The sequence below is a fragment of the Condylura cristata genome, unplaced genomic scaffold (genome assembly GCF_000260355.1).
Source record: "Condylura cristata isolate star-nosed mole 26May11 unplaced genomic scaffold, ConCri1.0 scaffold00005, whole genome shotgun sequence".
NCBI lineage: Eukaryota > Metazoa > Chordata > Mammalia > Eulipotyphla > Talpidae > Condylura > Condylura cristata.
Genome location: NW_004567106.1, coordinates 41,817,712 through 41,834,682, shown reverse-complemented (window position 1 = coordinate 41,834,682; position 16,971 = coordinate 41,817,712). Strand labels below are relative to the sequence as shown.

Below are 16,971 nucleotides of genomic sequence, written 5' to 3'. Positions count from 1 at the left end.
AACAAATTTTCTTTGTTCCATTGTATCTTCTTTGCTCCTTTGTCAAAAATTAGGTGTCCATAAACTCGTGGGTTTATATGTGGGTTTTCTATTCGAATCCACTGGTCTGTATGTCTATTCTTATTCCAGTACCATGCAGTTTTGATTATTACGGCTTTGTAGTACAACTTGAAGTTTGGGATTGTAATGCCTCCATTTTGATTTTTCTTAGAAAATAGACTTTTTTTAAGGATTTATTTATGCATGCAAGGACTGGGGAACAGGTCAGAGGTGCAGGGTTGGTGAGAGGATTCGCCAGAGACAGAGTGGGATGATTGATGAAGTACACTGCTGAGGGGAGCAGTGGGCAAGACAGGAGAGGTCTGCTGTACCATGTGGGTCACCTCCAGGATGGCTCGAATTCACAGAAGCAGCCAAGCCAGGCTTTTTTGCAGTGCTGTTTTGTGCCACCCTTTGTGCCACCAGGAAGCCCCTTATTTTTTTTTTTTTTAATTAAAAAGGAGTCACAGAAAAGTGATGAAAAATAAAACAGAATTTAAAGGACTGGAGCAGTTATTATGAATAAGATAATATATGAGGGTAATAGAAAGGAAGAACTCTTAATAGAATCATTTTTCTGTCTCCTTATGTCTGTTTTTAAACCATTCTCATTTTTCAGTTCTCATTTCTTGAAGTGAGATTTTAAAAATAAGGTGTAGATAAAAGGGCATTTGGGTAAAAAGATACTGTGGGTTTGAAAATACTTTTTTTTTTTTTAAAGATTTACTTATGCATATAAGAACTCAGGTACAGGCCAGAGGTGTGGGAGATATGAGAGGATTCACCAGAGACAGAGTGGGGAACACAATGGGCAGATCTACTGAAACACACTGCCAAGGAGAGCAGCAAGTTGGTCAGAAGAGGTCTGCTGGCCATGTGGGTCAGTTCCCTGGCTGGGAATCGAACTTGCGCTGCAGTGGCTGTGTATTGCTGCGTAGTGCTGCCCTTTAACTTGTTGCGCCATCAGGGAAGGCCCAGGTTAGACAGTACTGTTTCTGAATTTCCTTATATTATCTCTGCTTAGCTCTGGTCTTGATCTGCATCTGACCTTTTTTATTAGGATTCTGATCTTCAATTATTGCAAAATAAAGAAAATTCTCAGTTATAAGTGAGAATTTGATCCTTTCTGTATCCTGTTAGATATACAACATTTAGTAGAAACTGGAGATGATAAAGTAAAAAATAATAATAATAAATTTGGAAAGAACAGTAAAATACCTTATTAGTCCTGCCCAGGTGGAGGTATATTTCATAGAACTTTTAAGCATCTAAATATCATATAAGACATGGAAGCAGAAGGAACTCTAGTTCTTGATGTTTTCCTAATTGTTGAGTTGGTAACATGACTTTGTTTTTCTGTTTAAACCTTAGCCCACGTGGTGATTATGCAGGACAGAGGTGCTAGGGGTGAGAGGATTCAACAGAGACAGTGGGAAGCAGAAAAGCAGATTGACTGAAATACACTGATACGGGGAGCAGTGGATGAGACAAGAGAGGTTTGCTATGCCATGTGGGTCACCTCCTGGCTAGGGATCAAACTCATGCTGTAGTGGTTGCTGATAGCAAAATTGCAAGGAATATATAATGGGAAAGACTTTTCTAAACGGAGCCAAAGAAAATTAGGGTGGTATCTAGACAAAAATGATTGAAAAGTAGTTGGACTGCTTACATATCTCATTTAATCCTTGGAAGTTTTGTGAATGTTGTTTTCCTTGTTTTTTAAAACTTATTTAATTTATGCATACAAGAATTGGGGTGCAGGCCAGATGTGGGAGAATTCCCCAGGGACAGAGTGGGGAGCAGAATAGGCAGATCTAATGAAATATACTGCTGAAGGGAGCGTTGGCCAAGACAGGAAAGTTCTGTTCTGCCACGTTGGTTACCTCCCTGTCTGGAGATTGTACTTGGGCTGCAGTGGCTGCCTATAGCTTCATAGTGCTGAAATTTAAACCCTGAATCCTGTATGTTTTATTAGTAGTTTCAACAAGCACTTAACACTTGAGAGCTTTTTCTCAAATGTACCAGAGCTGTAGCTGTTTTTGTTTAAAGATTCCTTAGGGCAGTTGGTTTTAAACAAGGGGGTTATTTATTTTTCTTAGTTTTTAAAAAATATATTCATTATATCATCCTTCATTTTTGTACAATTTATGATTTCCTTATGAAATTCCCACTACCAATTCACCTAATTAATAGAGTTCACAAAGTTGTAATTAAGTCTCCCATGTGCTAACTATAGGGTAAAATCATGGGCCAAAAGTTAAAATAGGCCATAATTTTGTGGAGGAGGTACCTGTGAGATGCACCATCTCCATAGTGCTTCCCTACTCCTGTCCTGATCCTTCTCCCTCCCCTGCAGAATGTTACTGATCTATAGTTGCTTGATGATTTTGATTTTTACTTTATTATAGTTTTTTTTTCTGACTCCTTTTTTGTTTTCTTTAAATTTCTCCTATAAGTGAGGTCATTTGAGAAGAAAGGCAAATGGCCAACAGGCATATGAAAAAATGTTCATCACTTCTAATCAGAGAAATGCAGATATAAACTAGAGTGAGATACCACCTTATACCAGTGAGCATGACACATATAAAAAACTGGCAGTATCAAATGTTGGCGGGGATCTGGAAGAAAAGGATCTCTCCTGCACAGCTGGTGGGAATGCATACTTGTTCAATCACTATGGAAAGCTGTGTGGAGGTTACTCAAACTACTAAAAAAAAAGCGGAGTTTCCATAGGATCCAGCAGTTCTACTCATACAAGGTTTAAAAAAAAAAAATTTGAGTACCTCATGAGTATTGTTTATTCTTTAACTCTGGGTCAAAAGTAAGACACAGTTTCTAACAAATACCCAGTTAATGCTAGACCCAGTGGTCAGAAATCATAGTTTAAGAACCACTGCACTACACTGATCACAATCTTAAATATTGACCATAGTTTGAGATAGAACTAAATCTGTGCCGAATGTACAAACACAGAATTGCATATAAGTCATGCAGTGTTACTAGATGGGCATTAGCAATGATCATTTAATGCACATTATCTTTCATTTATTTTTATAGATTGGAGCATATGATCAACAAATATGGGAAAAATCTGTTGAACAAAGAGAAATCAAGGTAACAAGTTTATTTCATTTTTTTAGATTCTAAAGCATAGGTCTATAGGCTGAATATTAACCATATTTTATTTAATATCTTTCCATATACTTTTAAGGTATGAATTATGATTATTCTTTGAAAACTTCATAGTTTTTATAGTCATGTCTACCTCTGATAATTTTGCTTTTTAGCATTTTTCTGTTCTATTTAAATTTAATTTCTAATGATTATTTTTTGTCAGCTCTTTTCCCCTTTTACTTGTCACCTTATACTTCTAGTTTGCTTTTCCTCCCCTTTGATGCTGTCATTGCTCTGTACAGTTTATTAAACTGGTGAGTATTTGAGGCTTTTACCCACCTGAGTGATCTGTGCAAGTGCTGCTCTGCTTAATTGAGACCGCTTTTTGGCACTACTAACATGCAGAATGACTTGGACGCAAGTGAAATAGTTGAAAAGTTAGTGATTTTAAAACAACTAGGAAAGTAAAGCATTAAAGTAGTTTTGTAGTGGGTGATTTTTCCTTGACCATGTAATCACCTCTCTAAAATTAGTAAGATGTATTCTTGGGCTACCTTGCTAGCATGAAATTGTTTTGTAATTGAATTTGAATTGTTTCTCAGCAATCACTTTTTTGGCAATAAGATTCATATTTTCATTTGCATAGGTAATACTAATCAGCGTGTTCCTGCACGAGCTAAATTTAATCTGGGCCCAGTGGAGATGACTGTAGTTGCTTGACATACTCTGTTTTCTACAGAAAGGTTTACATTAGACTGAAAAATTAATGACTGTAGTTACTTAAAAATCTGCCAATGTTAAGACAATAATCTATAAAAGAACAAAATTCTTTGCCATTTCTCAGTTTTAATTTGTAAATTATTTTCATGAATAATTTAGTTTACAAAGTTGTAATTAAACCTCCCATGTGCTAAATACAGGGTTAAATCATTGGATAAAAGTTAAAGTAGGTCATAATTTTGTGGAGGAGGTACATGTGAGATAAATCCAGAGAGGCACATTTGTCTTTAGAAGAGTGAGGGAAGGCATCCCTGGGCAAGTTTAGGAAGACTTCACTGAGGAAGTGATTCATGAACTGAGTTTTAACAGGTAGGACTTGGGAGAGAGATTTTGAAGTCTTCAGTATATTAATAAGGGTGTGTGTGTTAGATAACGTGTGTGTGTGTTATATCCTCGTACAACATACAGATATAGCTATGTGAGTAAGTGGATTTATACAGACAGGCAAGGCAAGAGGTATAAATGAAGGAGGAGAAAGCAGGAAACTCATGAAACAGTAGAGTAGAGAGTATGATAAAGAAATGGAATAGTTAAGCAAAGTGCAGCAGATGGGTTTAATGAGATGCCTTAAAATCTCTTACTCTCTTTGACATTATTTAACTAGTTGGACAGGGGATATTAAGTACTTTGAAAAGTTGTATTATCCATTGGCACATTTAGATGTTTTTCAAATTTGAAAGCCTCAAAAAAGTGAATTAAATGTATACTCTTTGTTTTCAAATACATTGCCACTATTAAAGACAAAAATTATGTATAACTTATACCAAATTTATTTTAGTTTTTGGGATCTATTCATCACAAAGTATTTCATTACTTATATAATTTCCTCATTTTTAAAAGAACTATTTTAATGTCTAAATAGATTAGGGTAAGGAGGATTCTATCAGTGTTACTTGGTACAGCAATGAACTTTGGGGAGGCTGATACTATAACTTGTTTCTGAAATAAGTCTCCCTTGAAATAATAACTGTAAAAGTAATACCTAGGAATTGAAGAATTAAAGCAGTATTAAACCTAACTTGCAATTTTGAATTAAATCAGTTTGCTGATAAGCCTAAAAACATATTCCATTCTTGCTAATAGACATAATAATAGAGGCAATTATATTATAAAATAATTTTGCATTTATATTAAGAAAGATAAATTGGTATTTAATTAGTATATGATATCAATATTTAAGAAAAGAAAAATGCTGCATTTGTTGCTTTCAAAAATGTATCAAGTTCATCCTTTGAAATTGAGGCCCACTGTTGATACTGCTAAGGTGCAAAATCTTTTGTAAGTTTGTATTTTTTTTTTTGTAGTTTAGAAATTGTAATTGAAAACTTCCATTTTCTGACACTTTGACTCAAATTTAAGTGTGAAATTTCTCTGCTTTAATGCCAGGTAGAATTTTAAAGCTTCAACAAAAAGAATTATGCCAGTTAAAGTCATTTTAGAGGAAACACAGGTTGAGGGATTAAGTGAGATTTCCAGAAAGTGAAACTAATGGTTTGATGGATTTTAGGTATTAAAATAGCTTCATATATAGAAAGTATGGATCATTGAACAGAATTTCTGTAAGTAAATAGTTCATTTTAGCTTTTTCACTTAACATAATCTATGTACTTAGAGGTTTAAGAAATTAAAAACTTCATACCATGTGAGTATGCACTTTGAGAATGTACTGTAAGAATTTAAATTTATAATTAGTAAATATATTTGGATTCCTGATGAAAATTATAGGCATACAACAGTAAAATTAAGCTTCAGATTTTTTTTTAAAGATTTATTTATTCATACAAGAACTGGTGTACATGCCAGAGGTGCAGTGGTGGGGTGAGAGGATTCACCAGAGACAGAGTGGGAAGCAGAACAGGTAGATATATTGAAATACACTGCTGAAAGGAGCAGCGGGTGAGACAGAAGAGGTCTGTTGCGCCATGTGGATCAGCTTCCTGGCCGGGGATCGAACTCTCTAGTTCATCCCAACAGCCCTGGACCTGGAAAGCATCGTTATTGCAACAGTCCTGATGGGCAGGGGAGACCCACGAGCTGCTCTGAAGTGCTCCTCCTTTGTATGGTCAGTGTTGCCCTGCTGGCAAGGAGGACCAGTGCTGCAGTGGCTGTGGCTAGCTTCGTAGTGCTGAGACTTAACCCCTTGGGCCACAGGCAGGTCCTTCAGATTGTTCATAAAACACTTGTAGTAAGATGATTTTCAAATTATTAGAAAAAGAAATTTTTTCACTGCATGAAAAAAGTGCATTAAATGTACACTGTTTGCTTTCAAATACATTGCCACTATTATTAAAGACAGAAATTATATGTAATTTATACCAAATTACATATCGTTCTGTTGAATTTTTATTTAAATGTGCTTTCCAGTTTGCAAATTGGAATGATAGTCTGTCAGCTACTCTGTCTTGATACCAAATGGGTTATTGAGGTACAGAAACAGTCAGTTCTCATTCACAGTACTTCTGTGAAGTCACCATTAACACTGAGTTAATGAATACTGAGTCATTGTTGCCAGGGGAAATACAGTGTTTAAGTTCCTATGAGCCTCTGTCACAACAGTTTCATTAGCTGATTAATACATGACTTTGTTATGTGTGTTTCTGTTGAAAAACACCTCACTCAATACATATTGTTGATTCATTAATATTGAATTCATGGCCAACAGCCCTATAACTCATGCCCATATAAGCTTATCTAAAACACATTTTCTTTTCTTAAAAATTTATTTTATTTATGCATACAATACTGGGGTACAGGCCAGAGGTGCAGGGGCGGTGAGAGGATTCACCAAAAACAGAATGGGGAGCTGAACAAGCAGATGGACAAAGTACACTGCTGAGGGGAGCATCGGGTGAGACAGGAGAGTGATGTGGGTCACCTCCTTGGCAGGGATTGAACTCATGCTGCAGTGGCTGTGGATAGTTTCAGATTAGCTTCACAGCACTTTAACCCATTGGGCCACCACGGCAGCCCCAAGTACATTTTTTAACAAGGCACATCATAGCCTTTTTTGGGATCCATTTTAAATAACAGTATTAATGACTGTGATTGGGATCCATTTTAAATAACAGTATTACCTGGACAGTATTAATGACTGATTGGGATCCATTTTAAATAACAGAATTACCAACAGAAAGCAGGAAAACGATGCAAATATCATGATACTAATGAAAAGGACAATTACAATATGAAAGCTGAAACAAGAGTATTACCTTGTTGGACCTCAGCTGGGGACATGCACATTAGATGACTCAAATTTTTGACCTCTTATTCTGTCTAAAATGACTATAAATGTGCCCAAAGTATTGATTTGAAGGTACATATAAATCTTAGTGAATAGGTGAATTGTGGATATGGAATCCAAATATTAAGATCAACTGTACACCCAGTAATCATGGCTTTACCCATAACTTTGTTTTTGTATCTGAGTGGTTCGTAACTTCAGATGGACAGTGTATTTGAAGGAAATCAAAGAGCTAATTGCATCTTTATTTTAGGGTACTTTTTTAAGAAAAAGATTTATTTGTGCATACAGAACTGGGGTACAGGTCACAGGTGCAGGGGTGGTGAGAGGATTTACCAGAGACAGAGTGGGGAGCAGAACAGGCAGATCGTCAAAGTACACTGAGGGGAGCAGCGGGCGGGTCATGAGAGGTCTGTTGCGCCATGTGGATCACCTCCGAGACAGGTGGGGATCAAACTCATGTGTGAGTGGCTTTAGCTTCTTAGTGCTGTGCTTTAACCCGCAGTGCCACCAGGGAGGGCTCTTAGGGTACTTTTTTAAGGAAAAAAAAAATAATAATTACTATGTTCCATTCTTTTATGACCATTTCATATCCCCTATGTTCTATAAGAAACTTTTCTGGAAACTTGGACTACAAGTCAAATAATAAATGACCCTTTTCTTCATCATTATTAAAGATTTTATTTTATGTATTTACACATACAAGAGCTGGGGTGCAGGCTAGAGGTATAGTGGGTGGGGGAATGAGAGGATTCACCAGAGACAAAGTGGGGAGCAGAACTGGCATATTACTGAAGTACACTGCTAAGGGGAACAATGGACAAGACAGGAGAGGTCTCCTGTGCCATGTGGTCAGCTTCGTGGCTGGGGATGAACTTCATGCTAGAGTGGCTGGTAATAGCTTCCTAGCCTTGCACCACCAGGGAGGCCCAGTTCAGGGGACATTTTTGTTTAAAAATGTCAGTTAACTTTGAGCTTATATGCCATTTTTGTTATTGTTTTAAAAGTAAACAGTACTTATTCAAATTTTTACTTTAGTGTGTCACTGAAATTTGGATTAAGACCAAGGATTTGCTGCAGTTTCTTAGCCAATTGAAGAAATGGTAAACAGATCATCTAAACTCTGGTTATCTTTCAGCTTTTTTGGCTTCCGAGGAGTTTAATCTTAGGTTCTTTTAATTAACATACTAGCCTTAAGTTATAAAGTGTAATTTATTTTTCATAGTGTTTTTCCCCCAAAGATTCTCTCCACTCATCTTCCCATTCTGATACTGATGACAGAAACTTAATACTTAGTGCTCAACAGTTTCAAGTTTAAACTAATTCAGTTCATGATTTCTGTTTTATCCTCTTCTGGCCATGTATCCAAGCTCTAAGGTGATGAGGTGGCATTGTTATCTGGCCAGTGGTTGGCATGTGAACATAGCCACAACCCTGAGGTGTGCATCATTCTCTGAGTCTTACTGATTCCACCTCTACATACTGGCATTGCTGAGAAGTCTACATCCCTGTCTGCCCTCTGCTCTGACATTCACAGATTTCTGCAGCAATGCTCCCAGCATCGTACTTTGAGGGTCTTTGAGACCCACTGCTTCCGAAGCCAAACTCAACATTCTGCTTACCATTCTGGGGCCAACACAGTCTCCTGCAACATCTCATCTGTATATCTAAATTGATTGATAGCAGTGGGCTTTGTTGTAGAATTCTACTTTTAACTGGATCTGGCATGCTGCACATATCCCCAAACTTAACCTTTTGGAAAGTGATAAAATTTAAATATTATAGTTGTGGTTCATATGTAACAAAATGTAATGTGCTACATTTTCGTCTACTATATTAAAACTTTTTATGATTGAAACTTTCAGAAGTTGATTTTTTCCCTGCTATCTTGGATTTTAAAATATATATGTACTGAATTCCAGTATTACATTTAATGTATTACAGGGGTTAAGGAATAAACCAAAGAAAACAGCACATGTGAAACCAGACCTCATAGATGTTGATCTTGTAAGAGGTGAGTCTTAAATAAGTAAATGCCTAATATATTTAGAAATTTACTTGAAACAATTCAAAATAGCTTTCAACTATGTTTAGTGTAAGAAAAGCAATGTGAGACTAACTGAAAGTAAGAATACATTTAAAAACAGAAAATGTAAACACTTAAATACCACTGACTAGTCTACTACTAAAAGTCATCCAAGAAATAAGTATAAAAGAAAAGCAGCTCATTTGCTGCTCATTTGCTATAAGATGCGGTTATAATTGGTAATTAGCACTTCCTAAATGAAACTAACAATTGAATATTGTCTCGTATGTATAAATTATGTGGGAGGCATTCTGCTATTTCATTAAAAAATAGGTTTTTTTCAAGGTAACTGAGTTAATATCATAGTATAAAGAATGTTTTAAGACATTTACTACCCCAAACTATTCTCATAGCATTAGTATAAAACGAAATTATACATGTTTTGTTTCTCTTCAGTTGTTGAAATTTTTTTTAAGTTAAAAAAAATTTTTTTAATACAGAAATTAAAGAATCCTAAGTGTAAATGTATTTTACTTTTTTTAGGATCTGCATTTGCTAAGGCAAAACCTGAAAGTCCGTGGACTTCACTGACCAGAAAGGGAATTGTTCGAGTTGTGTTTTTCCCGTTTTTCTTCCGGTGGTGGTTACAAGTAACATCAAAATTCATTTTTTTTTGGCTTCTTGTCCTTTATCTTCTTCAAGGTATAATTGTTAGAAATGCATTTTGTTTTTAACTTTCAGAATGATATATTTTTAGGGTTACTAAGGGTTTGTTTTTTTAAGACATACTGAACATGAAAAACTGAGTATTAGATAAACATTATAATACTTCACTTAGACTTCAATGGTTTGGTATGAAAAATGTTTGCAAAAACAAAGTAGATATTTGTCAGTATAAGTTTTGAAAATTTGAATGTGTAAATGGTGAGGGAAAACCAGAAGTTGAACAGATTTTTACAAATATTCAAGAATTTCACCCCCCCCAGTAATACACTATTCTTGCTTTTTTACAACCTGCCACTAGTTTTTTTAAGATATAGACCTAAAAATAGAACTTCAGAGATTATATATTCCTTTTGATTGTCCCTAGAGTTCAGCTTCGCCAGTATATAAAGTTCTTACATGGCCTGTGTTCTGCCTGTGTTCTGCCTGTGTTCTGTCTGCCTGTTCTGTACTGTTCTGTCAGATTAAGATTCCATTTAACCTTTATTACTTTATAGGCCCCATCTGTAAATGTTGTCACATTGTGGGTTAGGGCTCACAAATTAATCTAGAGTTAGGAGGCATAACTTAGTCCATTATAGTTTATTTATATTGTTTCTTTATATATCTCCCTTTTCTTCTAAACTGATGCAAAGAGCAGACATTGTATCTTATTTGTACTCTTATTTCCAATACCTAACATCTACCACTAGTCTTTTAAGATTTATAGACCTAAAAATTGAACTTCAGAGATTATATATTCCTGATGATTGTCACTAGAGTTCAGCTTGGCCAGCATACACATATACAAAGTTCTGTGCCTTGAAACTGCTTGTTCTTGATAAAGGAGGTTTGGCTTAGTTGATCTCTGCAGAAATATCTAGAAATACTGTGACAGAAAGTTACAGCAGTCTGCCTAGTTCACGGGACTTCATTAAGTGATCAAAGAGCATAATTTATAAGGCTTTACCCAAGAGAAGTGAATAATTTCTCTTTTTTTTTTTTTTTTTTTAAGATTTATTTGTGCATACAGAACTGGAGTACAGGCCAGAGACTCAGGGGTGGCGAAAGACTTCACCAGAGACAGAGTGGGGAGCAGAACAGGCAGATCGAGGAAGTACACTGCTGAGGGGAGCAGCGGGCGGGTCAGGAGAGGTCTGCCACGCCATGTGGTCTCCTCCGGGGCAGGCAGGAATCAAACTCGTATGGAAGTGGTTTCAGCTTGCCACCAGGGAGGGCCATTTCTCCTTATATGTTTTAACCCTTTACTTGGAGGACTAAAGGGAGGAGGTGATGATACCAGAATCATAGATACCAGACATTGCCAATTTGAGGGATATAACCAGTAGGAATAAGGACAAAAGAGAGGACTAAGTGGTTTCCCACTCTTTTTCTAACACATGTTTTGGGTGGAGAGATGGGCAGAATAGAACAGCTCTGTGTTAAGATACAAAATACAGGGCTTTCAGCCATAGCATACAGAGAACTGTATCACAGGACTGAATTGTATAAATAACCATCAGAGGATTATATAAAGTCTTAAGTGCTTTAAGATGTTCTTTGTTCTTGAAACTCTGAACTTTTATAAGTACATTTCCTTCCTGTGCCTTTTAAAAAATAGTTAATTAATAGCAAATAGTATAACTAGTAAGATAATAGCCAACAATGATGATAGTATCAATAGCTAATAAAAGCTACCATTTATCAGTGTTAGGTGTTAATTCACTATGCATAAGAGCCTTTCAAAGTGTTTTACATATCTTACTTCACTTGAAACTTACAGTACCCTGTGTATTGTTTTATTATACAGGTGTATAAATCAAGGCTCAAAAAAGTTAAGGAACTTGGTAAAGTTCCTATTAGTAGTCCATGTAAAAAGTGGCAAAAACGTTACTATTCAAATTTCCAAAATTGTATAAAGCAGTTCAAGAATTTGAGTTAAATTCCAGGGGAAATTCATAAAGATAATTGACAGTTTTAAAAATTTATGTTTTTCCCCAAGGGGATTGCAACTGAGATGGAGAAATGCACAAAAATATGTAAAAATAAATTATTATAAAAAATTTATATTTTTCCTTTTTAAACTTTGTTAATCACCATAGAAAGCTGAATTTTTTTTTGTGGCACTTGTTAAACATAGTATGAGATTAAGTGCTGTTTTAAGCGGAAATCTTAGTGTATTCCACTAGCATTCTTTCCCATTCTTTTGTAAGTGGCAGAAACCAAATGCAAACTAAGTTATCTAAAAAAAAAATCACTATTTTTACGGCTTATAAAAGTTTTCAAAAAATGCCAGAATAGACTGGTACTATAACTAAGTTCCATATGTTCAATTTGTCTGGGACTGTCCACCTGTTTAAGTTCACTTGTGTTAACCTGGTGCTTTTATTAATAGTCTCCTTTTGTTCCCAAGGGAGTCCTGGTTGAGATGATAAAATACATGATCACCCTTAATACCTATAGGCCCATCTGTTTGGTTAGATAATTATCAACATTTTGATCTGTTAGTCTGTTTTGGTCAAGTGTGTGTGTGTGTACATATATATACACACACACACATACACGTACATTTGCATGTATATATGTGCATACGTTTACATATATGCACACACATATACACACACTATATACACACACACTGTATATTATAAATGATGTTTTTTTCACCCCTGAACATATCAGGGGTAAAATATATATACAGTATATATATATTTCAAAAAATATATATAGTATAACCACATTATAATTATCATACCTAACAAAATGAACAGAAGTCAAATATTCAAATTCTCCAATATTTCCACAATAGAGTTAAATATTCCTATACTCTAGTTTCAAACTGTGCTGGATCTTGAAGCTCAGATGATACCTTCATTTTTTTTAATGCTTTCCTTATCCTTCGGCAGGCTCTTTCTGAGTGGAAGCTAAGTGGCCCATGGCAATTTCATATTTTCATAGTCCTTAATGTTTGTGACGTAGGAGAAAACCTTCATCAAGCACATTTGTTAATCCCTGGAAAAGATTCTGATTAGCCTTCTTTAGGTTACATGCTTATCTTTTTATTAATTCCTGTACTTACAGTTAAGACTATGACAAGCCTAGGTTACATGTTCATCCCTAAGGTGAGAGAAATAAGATCACTTGAGACAATAAAACTGCTAACCTCTCAAAAGGAAAGTAGAGTTTATGTCTAGATAAACTAAGTAATACTGAGCAGACAAAAACAAGATTTCTTCTTGTAACTAAACACACTGTGGGTGTTTAATGGTTTCCCTGAAAATTATGCCCAAGTAAATCTGTTATTAGTTTTTAGTGGATAAACTTCTATTGAAAAGAAATTCGTTATAGTCTTATTATACACATAGACTTCCTTATTTGTAAAACAAAGAAATAAGGATATTTGAGGTTAGTAGGAATCTTAGTAGGAATGCAATAGAGTCAGATGCCTCTAATTTTCATAGTGGTATTAAAGTCTATCCTTTAGGGACTGTTGGGTGTTACCTTGTTTTAAAAGTGTATTATTCAGGGCCCTCTCTGGTGGTGCAACAGGTTAGGAGGCAGCACTGCAAGCAACCCATAGCTGCTTCAGTGTGAGTTCAATGCCTGACCCCTGGGGGTGACCCACATGGCGTGGCAGACCTCTTCTGACCCACCTGCTGCTGCCCTCAGCAGTGTACTTTGTCAATCTACTGTCCTGCTTCCCACACTGTCTCTGGTGAAGCCTCTCACCGCCCCCACCCTCTGGCTTGTACACCAATTCTGTGTGCATAAATACATGAATCTTAAAAAAGAAAAGTATATTACTCAGGGCCCCCTCTGGTGGTACATAGAACTATGAAGAAATCCATAGCTACTTCAGCACCAGTTCAATTCCCTGCCAGGGAGCTGACCCACATGGCATGGCAGACCTTCCCTGACCTGCCCACTACTCCCCTTAACAGTGTATTTCAGTCAGTCTGCCTGTTCTGCTCCCCACTCTATCTCTGGTGGATCCTCTCATCACTACTTCACCCCCACCCCCTGCCATACCTCTAGTCTGCACCCCAGTTCTGTATGCATAAATAAATAAATCTTTAAAAAAATGTATTAGTAGCCACTTGTCTGGAGTAACATTTTAAACTAATTTAAATTTGAAAAATAATATGACAAGAAGCATAATTTTTAAAGTTATGAAGACACAAATATCAGATCTATAATTAAATGTATTTTCTTTCCATTCTTGTAGTTGCCGCAATAGTATTATTCTGTTCCGCTTCTAGCCCACATAGCATACCTCTGACTGAAGTGATTGGGCCGATATGGCTGATGCTGCTCCTGGGAACTGTGCACTGCCAGATTGTTTCAACAAGAACACCAAAACCCCCTCTAAGCACAGGGGGTAAAAGAAGGAGGTACTGTCTCTCTGAAAGTGACCTCATAGATTTCTATATTTTGAATCCAGTATTGTTCTTCATTTGAGTAAAATGTCATAAAGTTGCTTTTTCAAATGAAGCTAAAAATAGACTCAGAATTAGTTATTAAATGATTCAGTCTTCTAAATTTGCTTCAAGGCCATTTTGAGACTACATGCCTGTTTTAATACTTATTTCTAGACACCTAATATTAGTTGTAGTGGACTTTTGTTAGTTGCAGTTACTGATAATTTCCACTGTTTACAAAATCTTGTGTTTATAAGCTTTAGTAAAAATAAGAGCTAAGAAAAATTTTCAGGTAAATTTACATATTAAATACTGTTTTTGAAACTTTAATTATTAAACAAAGCAAGTCTCACTGGCCATTCAGCACGCAGAGTTCTATTTTAAGGGTCTTTTGGAAGGGTTCCTCTTTTGAATATCATTGCTAAGATATTTCTGAATTCTTAAGATTTAAGACCTTTTCATCTTTGAAAAACTTACATTAGATAAATATCATTGATTATCTATTAGAGTATTTTTCTCTCTGACCTAAGTTTTCTTCTTTCTTCATCTGCAGATAAGTGGCATTTAGATAGGGAAGAAATGCTTTTGTAAATGTCTGCCCAGTGTGATCCTTACAACCTGCTGTCCACTGACCTTGGAACATTTCTAGAAATGTTAAGGAACAATGCCTTAACATTTCTAGAAATTGGTCTTTAGTCTGTACTTTCAAATTTGGATTAATTTATATTCAGTCAATCTGAATATCATGAATTAAAGCTTCTATGTTTATATTTCCTGAAATTTTTAACATACTACTGAGAAACTGGTTATTAAAATTTTAAAGCTACTTTCTGTTCTTAATCTTTTCTGAAGAAAATTAAGAAAAGCAGCCCACTTGGAAGTACATAGAGAAGGAGATGGTTCCAGTACCACCGATAACACACAGGAGGGGGCAGTTCCGAGCCATGGTGCAAGCGCCTCCTACCGTGTGGGCGCTGTCTTCAGAGACCTGTGGCGTGCAGCATTCTTTTTATCAGGGTTTGTATTTATTCAGAGCTTTATATGACATAGAGATGCACTACCCCTTTTCTGGCACTTCAGTCTCAGGTAATGAATGTTAATGACTTTAAATTTGACAACCCTGACAGATTTTGTTTTGGTCTTATACTATGGATAATTAAAAAAACAGACAGCATAAAGTTTACTTTGGAGTATGTAGGACTATGCCCATCTGTGACAATGAGTATATACCATCAAGCTATATTTATAGTCAAAATTTAATTTCAGTTGCCTTTTTTCTTTTGTAGTTTGTATTTAGTTTACACTTATGGATAAGAGTTAATAAACACTTTCTCTTCTGATTTCTCAAATGCGAATTTACTTCTACTTTGATTTTTTTTTTGGTCTGCTTTGAATTCAAATTATAAGTTGTATGGCTTCTTTAATCTCTGCTTCAGTTATCTAAAGTTATCTGAAATAAAGCATAAAAGCATTGTTATAGGCTAAAATGTATAGTATGCAGTTCTATTTTGTGTATTGGGTTTTTTTGGTATAATTTATATCATCTGTGAAGATTTTTTATATAGGGAAATGTAACTTTAGCAAACTTTAAGAAGAAATTAAGCCTAACTGAATCTTTTATTATTTTGAGTAGTTAAATGCAAAACAATTAAGAGTTTTGTTTCTGCATTACATCCACATACTTAACGTTAAATATGATCAAAATACTGAGTATACTGATGAAATTCACACTTAAATTAGTAAATCAACAAAAGGGATACTGCAAAATAACTATTTTTAGTGACTTTTGTTTATTTCCCAACTGATACCATTGTTTCATCAACATGTGATTACACTCTTAAGCTAAAGTCTACCATATATCATACAATTAAGCAGTGATATAGTCTGAGATTATTTTCAATGATGGTAATTTAGAAGAGCAGTTTTTCCAATGTTAATAGTTTTTAGTAACATGACATTAAGTTGATTCCTTTACTACTTAAACCACCACCTATTCTTCCTCTACAAAAAGATACAAATTTTGTGTTGTTTTTAATTTGGGTTGCATTCTGTCTATATTTTTGTAGTCTTTTTTGTTTTGTTTTGTTTTGTTTTGGTTTGGTTTTCTTATTAAAGATTTATTTTAAGATTTATTTATTTATGCATACAGAGCTGGGGACAAGCCAGAAGTGCAGGGATGGTGAGAGGATTCATCAAAGACAGAGTGGGGAGCAGAACAGGCTGACTGACGGAAAGTGCACTGCTGAGGGGAGAAGTAGGAGAGTCAGGAAAGGTGTGCTACACCATGTGATCACTTACAGGCAGGGACCGAACTCATGCCGAAGTGGCTTTAGCTTCTTAGTACTGTGCTTTAACCCACTGCCCTCCACCAGGGAGGGCCTTGTTTTTGGGTTTTCTAAAGATTTATTTATTTATGCATACAAGACCTGGGGTGCAGGCCAGAGGTGTGGGAGGATGAGAGGATTCGCGTAAAGCAGTAGGGAGAAGAACATACTCCTAGTATATGTTCTGAAATACACTACTAAGGGGAGCAGTAGATGAGACAGGAGAGGTCTGCTGTGCCATGTCGGTCAGCTCCCTGGCCAGGGAGCTAACTTGTGCTACAATAGCTTTATAGTGCTGTCTTGATTCCTTGTGCCACCAGGCAGGCC

The 16,971-nt window shown here is 35.8% G+C and overlaps 1 protein-coding gene across 4 annotated transcripts in view; it reads left to right on the top strand.

The window, feature by feature from the left end:
* Nucleotides 1-16,971, top strand: part of PHTF2 (putative homeodomain transcription factor 2) — a 116,121-nt gene that overhangs the window by 46,772 nt on the left and 52,378 nt on the right. For all 4 annotated transcript variants that reach the window (XR_001145109.1, XR_001145110.1, XR_001145108.1 and 1 more), the window contains exons 3-7: nt 3,097-3,153; nt 9,119-9,188; nt 9,744-9,902; nt 14,128-14,293; nt 15,173-15,337. Coding sequence is in view for 1 of the 4 variants with exons in the window: in XM_004676897.2 (XP_004676954.1) it covers nt 3,097-3,153; nt 9,119-9,188; nt 9,744-9,902; nt 14,128-14,293; nt 15,173-15,337 (617 nt within the window). In the remaining 3 variants the exon portion in view is untranslated. The remainder of the gene's footprint in view (nt 1-3,096; nt 3,154-9,118; nt 9,189-9,743; nt 9,903-14,127; nt 14,294-15,172; nt 15,338-16,971) is intronic.